The 15,848-nt window shown below is 50.8% G+C and overlaps 1 protein-coding gene across 3 annotated transcripts in view; it reads right to left on the bottom strand.

Moving 5' to 3' along the window:
• The window catches only part of LOC121291462 (collagen alpha-1(V) chain-like), a 339,607-nt gene that overhangs the window by 94,594 nt on the left and 229,165 nt on the right, over positions 1–15,848 (bottom strand). For all 3 annotated transcript variants that reach the window (XM_041212673.1, XM_041212674.1, XM_041212675.1), the window contains 5 exons: positions 14,104–14,157; positions 8,586–8,630; positions 8,440–8,493; positions 3,181–3,225; positions 1,757–1,810 (listed from right to left, as the gene is read on the bottom strand). In XM_041212673.1, the coding sequence (XP_041068607.1) occupies positions 1,757–1,810; positions 3,181–3,225; positions 8,440–8,493; positions 8,586–8,630; positions 14,104–14,157 (252 nt within the window). The remainder of the gene's footprint in view (positions 1–1,756; positions 1,811–3,180; positions 3,226–8,439; positions 8,494–8,585; positions 8,631–14,103; positions 14,158–15,848) is intronic.

Genomic DNA, 15,848 nt, shown 5'->3' with positions numbered 1-15,848 from the left:
ATTGAAACCTGCAAAATCCTGAGGGGGTTGATCGCGTGGACAGTGAGAGGCCATTTCCACTGGTCGGAGAGTCTGAAACACGGGGACACAGTCTCAGGGTAAGGGACCGATCATTTAGGGCTGAGATGAGGAGAAATTTCTTCACTCAAAGGGTGGTGAATTTTTGGAATTCTCTACCTCAGAGGGTTGTGGAGGCTCCATTGTCGAATACATTTAAGTCTGGGATAGACAGATTTTTGGTCTCTGAGGGAATTAAGGGATATGGGGAGCGGGTGTGAAAATGGAGTTGAAGCCTAAGATCAGCCATGATCGTATTGAAGGGCGGAGCAGGCTCGAGGGGCTGTGTGGTCTAGTCCTGCTCCTATTTCTTGTGTTCTTGTATTGTGGAGTCAACCACCGAGAGCTAACCTTGTTCCTCGTCAACGAAGCCCAGAAGGTTCAGTCACCCTGTTTCCAAAACCTACACCTTCCACTCCCCTGCCCTTCCCTCTCCTCCCCTCTCTCCCCTACCCTCCCCTCTCTTCTCCTACCCTCTCTCCCCCTACCCTCCCCTCTCTTCTCCTTCCCTCTCTCCTCTACCCTGCCCTCTCTTCTCCTACCCTCTCTCCCCCTGCCCTCCCCTCTCATCTCCTACCTCTCTCCCCCTGCCCTCCCCTCTCCTCTCCCCCTGCCCTCCCCTCTCCTCTCCCCCTGCCCTCCCCTCTCCTCTCCCCCTGCCCTCCCCTCTCCTTCCCTCTCCCCCTGCCCTCCCCTCTCCTTCCCTCTCCCCCGTCCTCCCCTCCCTCCCTCGCCCCCTCCTCTCCTTCCCTCTCCCCCTGCCCCCCTCCTCTACCTGCCCTCCCCTGTCCTCTCCTTCCCTCTATCCCCCTGCCCTCCCCTCTCCTCTTCTTCCCTCTATCCCCCTGCCCTCCCCTCTCTTCTTCCCTCTCTCACCCTGCCCTCCCCTCTCCTTTCCTTCTCTCTCCCCCTGCCCTCCCCTTTCCTTCTCTCTCCCCCTGCCCTCCCCTGTCCTCTCCTTCCCTCTATCCCCTTGCCCTCCCCTCTCTTCTTCCCTCTATCCCCCTGCCCTCCCCTCTCTTCTTCCCTCTATCCCCCTGCCCTCCCCTCTCTTCTTCCCTCTATCCCCCTGCCCTCCCCTCTCTCCTTCCCTCTCTCACCCTGCCCTCCCCTCCCCTTTCCTTCTCTCTCCCCCTGCCCTCCCCTTTCCTTCTCTCTCCCCCTGCCCTCCCCTGTCCTCTCCTTCCCTCTATCCCCCTGCCCTCCCCTCTCTTCTTCCCTCTATCCCCCTGCCCTCCCCTCTCTTCTTCCCTCTATCCCCCTGCCCTCCCCTCTCTCCTTCCCTCTCTCACCCTGCCCTCCCCTCCCCTTTCCTTCTCTCTCCCCCTGCCCTCCCCTTTCCTTCCCTCTATCCCCCTGCCCTCCCCTCTCTTCTTCCCTCTCTCACCCTGCCCTCCCCTCTCCTTTCATTCTCTCTCCCCCTGCCCTCCCCTCTCGTCTCCTCCCCTCTCGCCCCCTGCCCTCCCTCTCCTCTCTTTCCCTCTCTTCCCTGCCCTCCCCTCCCCAATCCTTCCTCCACTCTCTGCCCTCCCCTTATCTCCCAACCCCTTTCCTCCCCTCCCCTCTCCCCAACTCCAGCCCCCTCCCCCCAACCCAACCCCATCGTGTAAAGGGCAGAAACCGTTGTCGATGGTCCATTGATAAAAGTGAGAGCGGGGACTCAGCACTATGTAATAGCAGATATTCTGCGGATACCTACAGGAGGACCATCAGCACCAGGAATTCCAGGCAGTCCAGGCTTTCCAGTCGGACCCTGCAGGAGGGAAAACCAGGAAGGGATATTAGAGTGATCTCCCCCTCATCGTCAATCAAAAACAACAATATGCATTTAGAAAACATCTTTCATACAGTAAACGACGCCAGAGCATTAAGGTGTAAAACTCTGACAGCAAGACACGCCAGGAGAGATTAGGAAAGATCACCAAAGACTTGGTCAAAGTTTTAAGGAGCGTCTTAAAGGAAGGAAGAGAGGGGGAAAGGTTTAGGGTGGAATTACAGAGCTCGGGGCCCAAGCTGCTGAAGGTACAGTCACCAATGGGGGAGCAACTAAAATCAGCGGTACAAAAGAGGCCTGATTGGAGGAGCGCAGAGATCTTGGAGGGTTGTGGGAGAGGAGAAGGATAGGGAAGGCTGAGGCTGTGGAGAGTTTTGTACACTGCATGAGTTGAACAGATGCTCTGAGGTGTTTTATTCATTCATGGGATGTGGGCTTCATTCCCTGGGCCAACTTTTAGTGCCCTTCCCTAATTGCCCTTGAGAAGGTGGTGGTGAGCTGCCTTCTTGAACCGCTGCAGTCCATGTGGAGTAGGTAAACCCACAGTGCAGTTCGTTCCAGGATTTTGACCCAGCGACAGTGAAGGAACGACGATATATTTCCAAGTCAGGATGGTGAGTGGCTTGGAGGGGAACTTGCAGAAGGTGGTGTTTCCATCTATCTGCTGCCCTTGTCTTTCTAGACAGTCGTGGTCATGGGTGTGGAAGGTTGAAGTTACGATCTTACGATCGATGTTCTCCGATCACTACCTTGAGGATATACTCGGGGTGTCATCGAGGAACACGGATTCCACTGTGAGCAGCCGCTCTTTGGATTCTCTATTACAAGGCCAGGGCTTTAGGAAAAAAAACTCAATGATAAAACAATAACCAAAAGCATTCGCTCCGTCCCTGGTTCCGAACATTCGGAGAGCCTGAACTTTGGGCTGAATCACAAGACTTAACCAGTAATGCTGTGTACATACCGTCCAACCCCTCCCCCCCTCCCCACCCCAGGCTGGCAATGCCAGCGAGACTGGGTTCTGAAGTAAATGCTGCTCAGAGATCTCCTGGGCCCCAGATTCTCTGTTCCGCCCAATGGAAAAGCAGGGAAAGTGATTTTCCTGTGCAGCGTTCCCAGCAAGAACCATTTCTGAACAGGAATGCCCAGTCCTAGACGGCACTGCAAGAGACTCCCCTGCCAGGGGAGAATCGACAGGAACAGATTTGAATCATTTATTGGACTGGGAGGCTGGCATGCCACTTAGCAGGAGATCAGATGGACAGACTAGGCAAAGAGTTGGGCACCTCACGCCAGGGTTTAATCAACCGCAACTCAATGCTGGAGATTCTCCAGCAGATGTGACTTACCTTGTGGCCAGGGGGACCCATGGCTCCTTGAGGACCAGGAATACCCTGCAGGAGAGAAAAGGCAGAAGGATGAATGAGAGAACATCATGCTAACCTCTAACACATCTGGTACGAAGTCCTCCCAAATAGTCCCTGCCAGAAAAATTGCCTGGTATTATCACCACTAACCCAATCCAAGAGTGAAAGGACAATGTTGAGATCAGGTCTGTACTCTCTACTGAAGGAATGGTGTCTATAGATTGGGTCTGTACTCGGTATTGAAGGGACGGTGTTTATACACCAGTCTGGACTCGGTACTAATGGGACAATGTTGAGACGGGTCTGTACCAGGTTGTGAAGGGACAATGGTAAAGACCAGGTCTGCATTCAGTAGTGAAAGGACAGTGTTTATAGACCAGGCCTGTACTCAGTAGTGAAGGGATGGTGTTTGTAGACCGAGTCTGTACTCAGTATTGAGGGACGGTGTTTATAGACCGGGTCTATACTCGGCAGTGAAGTGACGGTGTTTATGGACAGGGTCTGTACTCGGTAGTGAAGGCATGGTGTTTAAAGACCAGGCCTGTACTCTGTACTGAAGGGTTGGTGTTTCTAAACCGGGTCTGTACTCAGTAGTGAAAGGACGGCGTTTAAAGACCAGGCCTTACTCAGTAACGAAGGGTTCGTGTTTAAAGACCAGGCCTGTACTCAGTAGTGAAGGGACAGTGTTTATAGACCAAGTATGTACTCAGTAATGAAGGGACGGTGTTTATAGACCGGGTCTGTTGTCAGTAGTGAAGGGACGGTGTTTATGGATGGGGTCTGTACTCAGTAGTGAAAGGACAGTGTTTATTGACCGGGTCTGTGCTCGGTAGTGATGGCACGGTGTTTATAGACCAGGCCTGTGCTTAGTAGTGAAGGGTTCATGTTTATAGACCAGGCCTGTACTCAGTATGAAAGTACGGTGTTTATAGACCGGGCCTGTAGTCAGTAGTGAAGGGTCGGTGTTTATAGGCCAAGTCTGTATCCAGTAGTGAAGGGTTGGTGTTTATAGACCAGGCTCAGTAGTGACTCAGTAGTGACAGGACGGTATTTAAAGACCAAGCCTGTACTCAGTAGTGAAGGGATGGTGTTAAGGACCAGGTCTGTACTCAGTATGAAGGGTTGGTCTTTATAGACCAGGTCTGCACTCAGTAGTGAAAGGAGAGTGTTTATAGACCAAGTCTGTACTCAGTATGAAGGGTTGTTGTTTATAGACCGGCTCTGCACTCGGTCGTGAAGGGACGGTGTTTATGGATGGGGTCTGTACTCGGTAGTGAAGGAACAGTGTTTATAGACCGGGTCTGTACTCGGTAGTGAAAGCACGGTGTTTAAAGACCGGGTCTGTACTCATTGGGAAGGGACGGTGTATATAGACTGAATCTGTATCCGGTAGTGAACGGTTGGTGTTTATAGACCAGGCCAGTACTCAGTAGTGATGGGTCGGTGTTTATAGACCAGGTCTGTACCTGATAATAAAGGGACGGTGTTTATAGATTGGGTCTGTACCTGATAGTGAAGGGTTGGTGTTTATAGACCAGGCCTGTACTCAGTCATGAAGGGACAGTGTTTATAGACCAGGTCTGCACTCAGTAGTGAAAGGACAGTGTTTATAGACCGAGTCTGTACTCAGTATGAAGGGACGGTGTTTATAGACCAGGTCTGTACGCGGTCGTGAAGGGACGGTATTTATGGGTGGAGTCTGTACTCAATAGTGAAGGAACAGTGTTCATAGACCGGGTCTGTACTCGGTAGTGAAGGCACGGTGTTTAAAGACCCAGGCCTGTACTTGGTAGCGAAGGGTTGGTGTTGATAGACCAGGCCTATACTCAGTACTGAAAGGTTGGAGTTTCTAGACTGGGTCTGTACTCAGTAGTGAAGGGACAGTGTTTAAAGACCAGGCCTGTACTTAGTATTGAAGGGTTGGTGTTTATAGACAGAGTCTCTATCCAGTAGTGAAGGGACAGTGATTAAACACCAGGGCTGTAATCAGTAGTGAAGGGACGGTGTTTATAGACCAGGTCTGTACCTGATAGTGAAGGGACGGTGTTTATAGACTGGGTCTGTACCTGATAGTGAAGGGACGGTGTTTATAGATTGGGTCTGTACCTGATAGTGAAGGGACGGTGTTTATAGATTGGGTCTGTACACAGTCGTGAAGTGACAATGTTTATAGACCAGGTCTGCACTCAGTAGTGAAAGGACAGTGTTTATAGACCAAGTCTGTACTCAGTATGAAGGGTTGGTGTTTATAGACCTGTCTGTATTCAGTAGTGAAGGGATGGCGTTTATAGACCAGGTCTGTACTCAGTAGTGAAGGGACGGTATTTATAGATGGCCTCTGTGCTCGGTAGTGAAGGGACGGTGTTTATAGACCAGGACTGTACTCAGTGGTGAAAGGACAGTGTTTATAGACCAAGTCTGTACTCAGTATGAAGGGATGGTGTTTATAGACCGGATCTGTACTCGGCCGTGAAGGGACGGTGTTTATGGATGGGGTCTGTACTCGGTAGTGAAGGAACAGTGTTTATAGACCAGGTCTGTATTCGGTAGTGAAGGCACGGTGTTTATAGACCAGGCCTATACTCAGTAGTGAAGGGTTCGTGTTTATAGACCAGGCCTGTACTCGGTAGTCAAGGTTTGATGTTTATGGACGGGGTCTGTACTCAGTAGTGAAAGGACAGTGTTTATAGACTGAGTCTGTACTCAGTATGAAGAGACGATGTTTATAGACTGGGTCTGTACTCAGTCATGGAGGGACGGTGTTTATGGATGGGGTCTGTACTCCGTAGTGAAGGAGCAGTGTTTATAGTCCAGGTCTGTACTCGGTAGTGAAGGCACGGTGTTTAAAGACCCAGGCCTGTACTTGATAGCGAAGGGTTGGTGTTTATAGACCAGGCCTGTATCCAGTAGTGAAGGGCCGGTGTTTAAAGACCAGACCTGTACTCAGTAGTGAAGGTTTGGTGTTCATAGATCAGGCCTGTACTCAGTACTGAAGGAAGGATGTTTAAATACCAGGCCTGTACTCAGGAGTGAAGGGTTCATGTTTATAGACCAGGCCTGTATTCAGTATTGAACGGTTGGTGATTATAGACCTGGCCTGTACTCAGGAGTGAAGGGACAGTGTTTATAGACCAGGTCCGTACTCTGTAGTGAAATGACGGTGTTTTTAGACCGGGTCTGTAGTCAGTAGTGAAGGGACGGTGCTTATGGACGGGGTCTGTACTCGGTAGTGAAGGCATGGTGTTTATAGACTAGGCCTGTACTTAGTACTGAAGGGTTGGTGTTTATAGACTGGTTCTGTACTCAGCAGTGAAGGGATGGCATTTAAAGACCAGGCCTGTACTCAGTACTGAAGAGTTGGTGTTGATAGACTGGGTCTGTATCCAGTATTGAAGGGACGTTGATTAAAGACCAGGCCTATACTCAGCAGTGAAGGGGCGGTGTTTATAGACCAGGCCTGTATCCAGTAGTGAAGGGACGGTGTTTATAGACCAGGTCTGTACACAGTAGTGAAGGGACAGTGTTTATAGACCAGGTCTGTACATAGTATGAAGCGGCGGTGTTTATAGACCGGGACTGTACTCAGTAGTGAAAGGACGGTGTTTATAGACCAAGTCTGCACTCGGTAGTGAAGGGTTGGTGTTTATAGACCTGTCTGTATTCAGTAGTGAAGGGACGGCGTTTATAGACCAGGTCTGTACTCAGTAGTGAAGGGACGGTATTTATAGATGGCCTCTGTGCTCGGTAGTGAAGGGACGGTGTTTATAGACCAGGACTGTACTCAGTAGTGAAGGGACGGTGTTTGAAGACTAGGCCTGTATCCAGTAGTGAAGGGTTGGTGTTTATAGACCAGGCCTGTACTCGGTAGTGAAGGAACAGTGTTTATAGACCGGGACTGTACTCAGTAGTGAAGGGACGGTGTTTGAAGACTAGGCCTGTATCCAGTAGTGAAGGGTTGGTGTTTATAGACCAGGCCTGTACTCGGTAGTGAAGGGACGGTGTTAAAGACCAGGCCTGTACTCAGTAGTGAAGGGTTGGTGTTTATAGACCGAGTCTGTACTCGGTAGCGAAGGGACGGTGTTTATAGACCGGGTCTGTACTCCGTAGTGAAGGGACAGTGTTTATAGAATGGGTCTGTACTCAGTAGTGAAGGGACGGTGTTTATAGACCGGGTCTGTACATAGTATGAAGCGGCGGTGTTTATAGACCGGGACTGTACTCAGTAGTGAAAGGACGGTGTTTATAGACCAAGTCTGCACTCGGTAGTGAAGGGTTGGTGTTTATAGACCTGTCTGTATTCAGTAGTGAAGGGACGGCGTTTATAGACCAGGTCTGTACTCAGTAGTGAAGGGACGGTATTTATAGATGGCCTCTGTGCTCGGTAGTGAAGGGACGGTGTTTATAGACCGGGACTGTACTCAGTAGTGAAGGGACGGTGTTTGAAGACTAGGCCTGTATCCAGTAGTGAAGGGTTGGTGTTTATAGACCAGGCCTGTACTCGGTAGTGAAGGAACAGTGTTTATAGACCGGGACTGTACTCAGTAGTGAAGGGACGGTGTTTGAAGACTAGGCCTGTATCCAGTAGTGAAGGGTTGGTGTTTATAGACCAGGCCTGTACTCGGTAGTGAAGGGACGGTGTTAAAGACCAGGCCTGTACTCAGTAGTGAAGGGTTGGTGTTTATAGACCGAGTCTGTACTCGGTAGCGAAGGGACGGTGTTTATAGACCGGGTCTGTACTCCGTAGTGAAGGGACAGTGTTTATAGAATGGGTCTGTACTCAGTAGTGAAGGGACGGTGTTTATAGACCTGTCTGTATTCAATAGTGAAGGGACGGTATTTATAGACCGGGTCTGTGCTCGGTGGTGAAGGGACGGTGTTTATAGACTGGGTCTGTACTCAGCAGTGAAGGGACGATGTTTATAGATGGAGTCTGTACTCAGTAGTGAAGGGACGATGTTTATAGATGGAATCTGTACTCAGTAGTGAAGGGACGGTGTTTATAGACTGGGTCTGTACACAGCAGTGAAGGGACAGTGTTTATAGAATGGGTCTGTACTCGGTAGTGAAGAGTCGGTGTTTATAGACCGGGTCTGTACACAGCAATGAAGGGACGGTGTTTATAGAATGGGTCTGTACTCGGTAGTGAAGGGACAGTGTTTATAGACCGGGTCTGTATGCAGTAGTGAAGGGACAGTGTTTATAGACTGGATTTTTGTCTTGATATTGTGGTTGATGCGTTACCTGAGCTCCAGGAATCCCTTGTTGCCCTGGAGGTCCTGGTTCTCCTTGTGGCCCCTGTTACAGATCAATCAGACAGCACAATAAATTTCCAAGCTCTCAGAGGTTGATAAATGAATGAAAAGAATTTAAAAAGAGAAATGACACACCAGGTTTCCTTTTGGACCATGTGGGCCATCTGATCCTCGTACACCCTGAAACACAGAAAGGTTTCCTCTGAATAGACAGCACTTAAAAATGAGGCAATTCAAAACTTTCAACAAAAAGATCAAGAAAATTCTCACACCCATTTCAATTTCCTTTTTTATACTTCCAAAGGAAGATAGAGTAAACACGAAAATAGGTTTTACCAAAATATGAAGGATGGAGGATCGTCATTTTTCTAATGTGAACAAGTGCTGTAGTACATAGCACAGCTCCATTAGATGGAGAGCACAGCTCTGTTAGATGGAGAGCACAGCTCCGTTAGATGGAGAGCACAGCTCCGTTAGATGGAGAGCACAGCTCCGTTAGATGGAGAGCACAGCTCCGTTACATGGAGAGCACGGCTCCGTTACATGGAGAGCACGGCTCCGTTACATGGAGAGCACGGCTCCGATGGATGGAGAGCACAGCTCCGATGGATGGAGAGCACAGCTCCGTTAGATGGAGAGTACAGCTCCGTTAGATGGAGAGCACAGCTCCGATGGATGGAGAGCACAGCTCCGATGGATGGAGAGCACAGCTCCGATGGATGGAGAGTACAGCTCCGTTAGATGGAGAGCACAGCTCCATTAGATGGAGAGCACAGCTCCGTTAGATGGAGAGTACAGCTCCGTTAGATGGAGAGCACAGCTCAGATGGATGGAGACCACGGCTCCGTTAGATGGAAAGCACAGCTCCGTTAGATGGAGAGCACAGCTCTGTTAGATGGAGAGCACAGCTCCGTTGGATGGAGAGCCCAGCTCCGTTGGATGGAGAGCACAGCTCCGTTAGATGGAGAGCACAGCTCCGTTAGATGGAGAGTACAGCTCCGTTAGACGGAGAGTACAGCTCCGTTGGATGGAGAGCACAGCTCCGTTAGATGGAGAGTACAGCTCCGTTAGATGGAGAGCACAGCTCCGTTAGATGGAGGGTACAGCTCCGTTGGATGAAGAGTACGGCTCCGTTAGATGGAGAGTACAGCTCCGATGGATGGAGAGCACAGCTCCGATGGATGGAGAGCACAGCTCCGTTAGATGGAGAGCACAACTCCGTTAGATGGAGAGTACAGCTCTGTTAGATGGAGAGCACAGCTCCGATGGATGGAGAGCATAGCTCCGTTAGATGGAGAGCACAGCTCCGATGGATGGAGAGCACAGCTCCGATGGATGGAGATTACAGCTCCGATGGATGGAGAGTACAGCTCCGATGGATGGAGAGTACAGCTCCGTTGGATGGAGAGTACAGCTCCGTTACATGGAGAGCACAGCTCTGTTACATGGAGAGCACAGCTCCGTTAGATGGAGAGTACAGCTCCGTTGGATGGAGAGTACAGCTCCATTAGATGGAGAGTACAGCTCCATTAGATGGAGAGTACAGCTCCATTAGATGGAGAGTACAGCTCCATTAGATGGAGAGCACAGCTCCGTTAGATGGAGAGCACAGCTCCGATGGATGGAGAGCACAGCTCCGTTAGATGGAGAGCACAGCTCCGATGGATGGAGAGTACAGCTCCGTTAGATGGAGAGTACAGCTCCGTTAGATGGAGAGCACAGCTCCGTTACATGGAGAGCACAGCTCCAATGGATGGAGAGCACAGCTCCGATGGATGGAGAGCACAGCTCCGTTAGATGGAGAGCACAGCTCCGTTAGATGGAGAGCACAGCTCTGTTAGATGGAAAGCACAGCTCCGTTAGATGGAGAGCACAGCTCCGTTAGATGGAGAGCACAGCTCCGTTGGATGGAGAGCCCAGCTCCGTTGGATGGAGAGCACAGCTCCGTTAGATGGAGAGTACAGCTCCGTTAGATGGAGAGCACAGCTCCGTTAGATGGAGGGTACAACTCCGTTGGATGAAGAGTACGGCTCCGTTAGATGGAGAGTACTGCTCCGATGGATGGAGAGCACAGCTCCGATGGATGGAGAGCACAGCTCCGTTAGATGGAGAGCACAACTCCGTTAGATGGAGAGTACAGCTCTGTTAGATGGAGAGCACAGCTCCGATGGATGGAGAGCATAGCTCCGTTAGATGGAGAGCACAGCTCCGATGGATGGAGAGCACAGCTCCGATGGATGGAGAGCACAGCTCCGTTAGATGGAGAGTACAGCTCCGTTGGATGGAGAGTACAGCTCCGTTACATGGAGAGTACAGCTCTGTTACATGGAGAGCACAGCTCCGTTAGATGGAGAGTACAGCTCCGTTGGATGGAGAGTACAGCTCCATTAGATGGAGAGTACAGCTCCATTAGATGGAGAGTACAGCTCCATTAGATGGAGAGTACAGCTCCATTAGATGGAGAGCACAGCTCCGTTAGATGGAGAGCACAGCTCCGATGGATGGAGAGCACAGCTCCGTTAGATGGAGAGCACAGCTCCGATGGATGGAGAGTACAGCTCCGTTAGATGGAGAGTACAGCTCCGTTAGATGGAGAGCACAGCTCCGTTACATGGAGAGCACAGCTCCAATGGATGGAGAGCACAGCTCCGATGGATGGAGAGCACAGCTCCGTTAGATGGAGAGCACAGCTCCGTTAGATGGAGAGCACAGCTCTGTTAGATGGAGAGCACAGCTCCGTTAGATGGAGAGCACAGCTCCGTTAGATGGAGAGCACAGCTCCGTTAGATGGAGAGTACAGCTCCGTTGGATGGAGAGTACAGCTCCGTTAGATGGAGAGCACAGCTCCGTTGGATGGAGAGTACAGCTCCATTAGATGGAGAGCACAGCTCCGATGGATGGAGAGCACAGCTCCGATGGATGGAGAGCACAGCTCCGTTAGATGGAGAGCACAGCTCCGTTAGATGGAGAGCACAGCTCCGTTAGATGGAGAGCACAGCTCCGATGGATGGAGAGCACAGCTCCGTTGGATGGAGAGTACAGCTCCGTTAGATGGAGAGCACAGCTCCGTTAGATGGAGAGCACAGCTCCGATGGATGGAGAGCACAGCTCTGTTAGATGGAGAGTACAGCTCCGTTAAACGGAGAGTACAGCTCCATTAGATGGAGAGCACAGCTCTGTTTAATGGAGAGTACAGCTCCATTAGATGGAGAGCACAGCTCCGTTAGATGGAGAGCACAGCTCCGTTACATGGAGAGTACAGCTCATTACATGGAGAGTACAGCTCCGTTAGATGGAGAGCACAGCTCCATTAGATGGAGAGTACAGCTCTGATGGATGGAGAGCACAGCTCCGATGGGTGAAGAGTACAGCTCCGTTAGATGGAGAGCACAGCTCCGATGGATGAAGAGTACAGCTCCGTTAGATGGAGAGTACAGCTCCGATGGATGGAGAGCACAGCTCCGTTAGATGGAGAGTACAGCTCCGTTAGATGGAGAGTACAGCTCCGTTAGATGGAGAGTACAGCTCCGTTAGATGGAGAGCACAGCTCCGATGGATGGAGAGCACGGCTCCGTTACATGGAGAGCACAGCTCCGATGGATGGAGAGCACAGCTCCGATGGATGGAGGGTACAGCTCCGATGGATGGAGAGTACAGCTCCGTTAGATGGAGAGTACAGCTCCGTTGAATGGAGAGTACAGCTCCATTAGATGGAGAGCACAGCTCCGTTACATGGAGAGCACAGCTCCGTTAGATGGAGAGTACAGCTCCGTTGGATGGAGAGTACAGCTCCATTAGATGGAGAGTACAGCTCCATTAGATGGAGAGCACAGCTCCGATGGATGGAGAGCACAGCTCCGATGGATGGAGAGCACAGCTCCGTTAGATGGAGAGCACAGCTCCGATGGATGAAGAGTACAGCTCCGTTAGATGGAGAGTACAGCTCCGTTAGATGGAGAGCACAGCTCCGTTAGATGGAGAGTACAACTCCGATGGATGGAGAGCACAGCTCCGTTAGATGGAGAGTACAGCTCCGTTAGATGGAGAGTACAACTCCGATGGATGGAGAGCACAGCTCCGTTAGATGGAGAGTGCAGCTCCGTTAGATGGAGAATACAGCTCCGTTAGATGGAGAGCACAGCTCCGATGGATGGAGAGCATAGCTCCGTTAGATGGAGAGCACAGCTCCGATGGATGGAGAGCACAGCTCCGATGGATGGAGAGTACAGCTCCGTTAGATGGAGAGTACAGCTCCGTTGAATGGAGAGTACAGCTCCATTAGATGGAGAGTACAGCTCCGTTACATGGAGAGCACAGCTCCGTTAGATGGAGAGCACAGCTCCGTTACATGGAGAGCACAGCTCCGTTAGATGGAGAGCACAGCTCCGTTAGATGGAGAGCACAGCTCCGATGGATGGAGAGCACAGCTCCGTTGGATGGAGAGCACAGCTCCGTTGAATGGAGAGTACAGCTCCATTAGATGGAGAGTACAGCTCCGTTAGATGGAGAGCACAGCTCCGTTAGATGAAGAGTACAGCTCCGTTACATGGAGAGCACAGCTCCGTTAGATGGAGAGCACAGCTCCGTTAGATGGAGAGCACAGCTCCGATGGATGGAGAGCACAGCTCCGTTGGATGGAGAGCACAGCTCCGTTGGATGGAGAGTACAGCTCCGTTAGATGGAGAGCACAGCTCCGTTAGATGGAGAGCACAGCTCCGATGGATGGAGAGCACAGCTCTGTTAGATGGCGAGTACAGCTCCGTTAGACGGAGAGTACAGCTCCGTTAGATGGAGAGCACAGCTCTGTTTGATGGAGAGTACAGCTCCATTAGATGGAGAGCACAGCTCCGTTAGATGGAGAGCACAGCTCCGTTAGATGGAGAGTACAGCTCCGTTAGATGGAGAGCACAGCTCCGTTAGATGGAGAGTACAGCTCCGATGGATGGAGAGCACAGCTCCGTTAGATGGAGAGTACAGCTCTGTTAGATGGAGAGTACAGCTCCGTTAGATGGAGAGCACAGCTCCGTTAGATGGAGAGTACAGCTCCGATGGATGGAGAGCACAGCTCCGTTAGATGGAGAGTACAGCTCCGATGGATGGAGAGCACAGCTCCGTTGGATGGAGAGCACAGCTCCATTAGATGGAGAGTACAGCTCCGATGGATGGAGAGCACAGCTCCATTAGATGGAGAGTACAGCTCCGATGGATGGAGAGCCTCGTCCCTTGTGACTGCACCACCGACAGAGATCTACTCCAGTACGTTACTCACACACCACTCAACCAGAGGGAAAGTGTGAATTCTAAGACTGGACATTACTCCGGCCTTTCCGAATGCATTTGCCAACCAGTGCCAAACTTAGCCTCAGTTTTGGGATTAGTTGCAAATTTCTGTCGGAGTCAACCTTCTGCAGCAATAGGAAATAGAAGTCAGAGAGTGGGAAGAATGAATGGAGGGAAAATCGCTGAGTCACTGATTGGCATCGAGAATGGGGGGAGCCATCACACGACTCACTGACTGGGTGGCGAGGGCTCAGGGGCACATTGTAACCGATAAAGAAGGTCTCACTTTGTGGGGGAAATTATTTGCTGCCATGCGGTCAGTTTTAAATTTCACAGAAAACACATGATTACTTTTGCTTCTGCATTAACTCACAGGTGGTCCTTGAAGTCCAGCAGGTCCTTTAGGTCCGAGTAGCCCTCTTGGTCCCTTGGAGATAAAGGGAGAGACAGAGAGAGAGAATGTGAGAGGATGACAGAGAGAGAAAGAGAGAGAGAGGCGAAGAAACAGAGAGACAGAATGAGAGAGAGAGAGATAGAGTGAAAGACAGGAAGTGAGACAGAGAGAAAAAGAGAGAGAATGAGGGAGAAAGAGAACGAATGAAAGAAAGAGAGAGAAAGAGAGAGAGATTGAGAGGAGAGAGAGAATGAGTGAGAGAGAATCAGAGAGCGAGAGAGAATGAGAGAGGGAGAAAATGAGAGACAGAGAGAGAGAATGAGGAGAAAGAGAGAGAATGAGAGAGCGAGGAGAAAGAGAGAAAAAAAAATAAGCATTCCAGGATAAAATCTTGCACACAACACAATTGACAAAAATAAGATGGGTTGGGTTGAGGTAATTGAATCTTAAACTGCTTGGGTCTTAGCTCCTGCTGTCATTGGACCTTTGGCCTTCCTCAGCTACAAGGTCAATGGAGAGGTCCTGGTGGTGTTATCTATTGGTGGGGCAGTGAATAGCCAGGGGAACATTTGTACTGATCGCATATTTGGACCGACAGACACAAGAGAGGTCGATTCTGGAGTGAGTTCTGGAGATATGCAAAACACTGCCTGAGTGGGGGGTGGAGGCAGATTTAACTATCGCTTTCGAAGGGGAATTGGAAGATTAAATAAAATTGTAGGGCTGCAGTGTAAAGGCGGCGAGGATTGGGACTCGGTTGTGTTGCCCTTGCTCAGAGCCGGCACGGACAGGAGGGGCTGAATGGCCTCCTTTAATGCTGCAACCATCCTATGATTCTATTCAATTCTATGGAATAGACCTATTGCGAATGTGGTGCGATTGGTGTAATTTACTGAGGCCACCGGAAGGGCCTAGCCATTGGCCAGGTCACCTGGCCCAGTCAGCCAGCCAACATCCTGAGACTGCTAGAAGCTGTAGGCCAGATAGTTCTTCGTCAGCATCTTGCTGTGGGAGTTTCACCAGCCGGGAACATCCATCAGAGGCTGGGCACACGGGTCCTCCCTAGGGTGAAGGTGGCAGGCCCACAATGCGGAACGGGCAATTTAAACTAGGCATCGGTGGGCGTTCCACAGGCTCGACTTACCCTTATTTCAGATGCTGGGTGGGATTTGCTGCTGCAGCGTGTGAGTTGCAGAGCAAGACCACGTCCAGTTACATCATCCCAACATCACTCCCTGACCAGCTGGACAATGTCTGGCCTCTCCACAACGGCAGAGTCTGGGTCAGGAGGCCCCAAGCTGCCTTTTTTTTAACATCATGTGTGGGATGTGGGCATCGCTGGCAAGGCCAGTATTGTCAGGGTTGTTTGGTGTCTAACTGAGAGGTCTGGAGGCTTGTATGGTGAACATTGGATGTCTATGAAAAGCTCATTGCTACATACATCTCCACGTTGTAGTCCTGCAGGGGTGCTGCCTCCATGCTGACTTCTCCAGACTCTCTTACGCACGGTCTGCTATCATGTGACTCTCTACATCACCACATGGGCGGTACTGTTTCCCCACTCCCACCTTGACCTTTGCCCTGCCAAACACCCTTGGGCTACAGCCAGCATTTAATCGCCCGTTGCTCACTGCTCTTGAGATGGAGATGGACAGTCACCTTGACTCTCTTACAGATCCAAATCTGATCTGCAGCTCATTTGGAGGGACCCGCAAAGGAGTTTC

The sequence above is a fragment of the Carcharodon carcharias genome, chromosome 19 (genome assembly GCF_017639515.1).
Source record: "Carcharodon carcharias isolate sCarCar2 chromosome 19, sCarCar2.pri, whole genome shotgun sequence".
NCBI classification, from domain to species: Eukaryota; Metazoa; Chordata; class Chondrichthyes; order Lamniformes; family Lamnidae; genus Carcharodon; species Carcharodon carcharias.
This window is presented reverse-complemented; position numbering and strand designations above follow the sequence as displayed.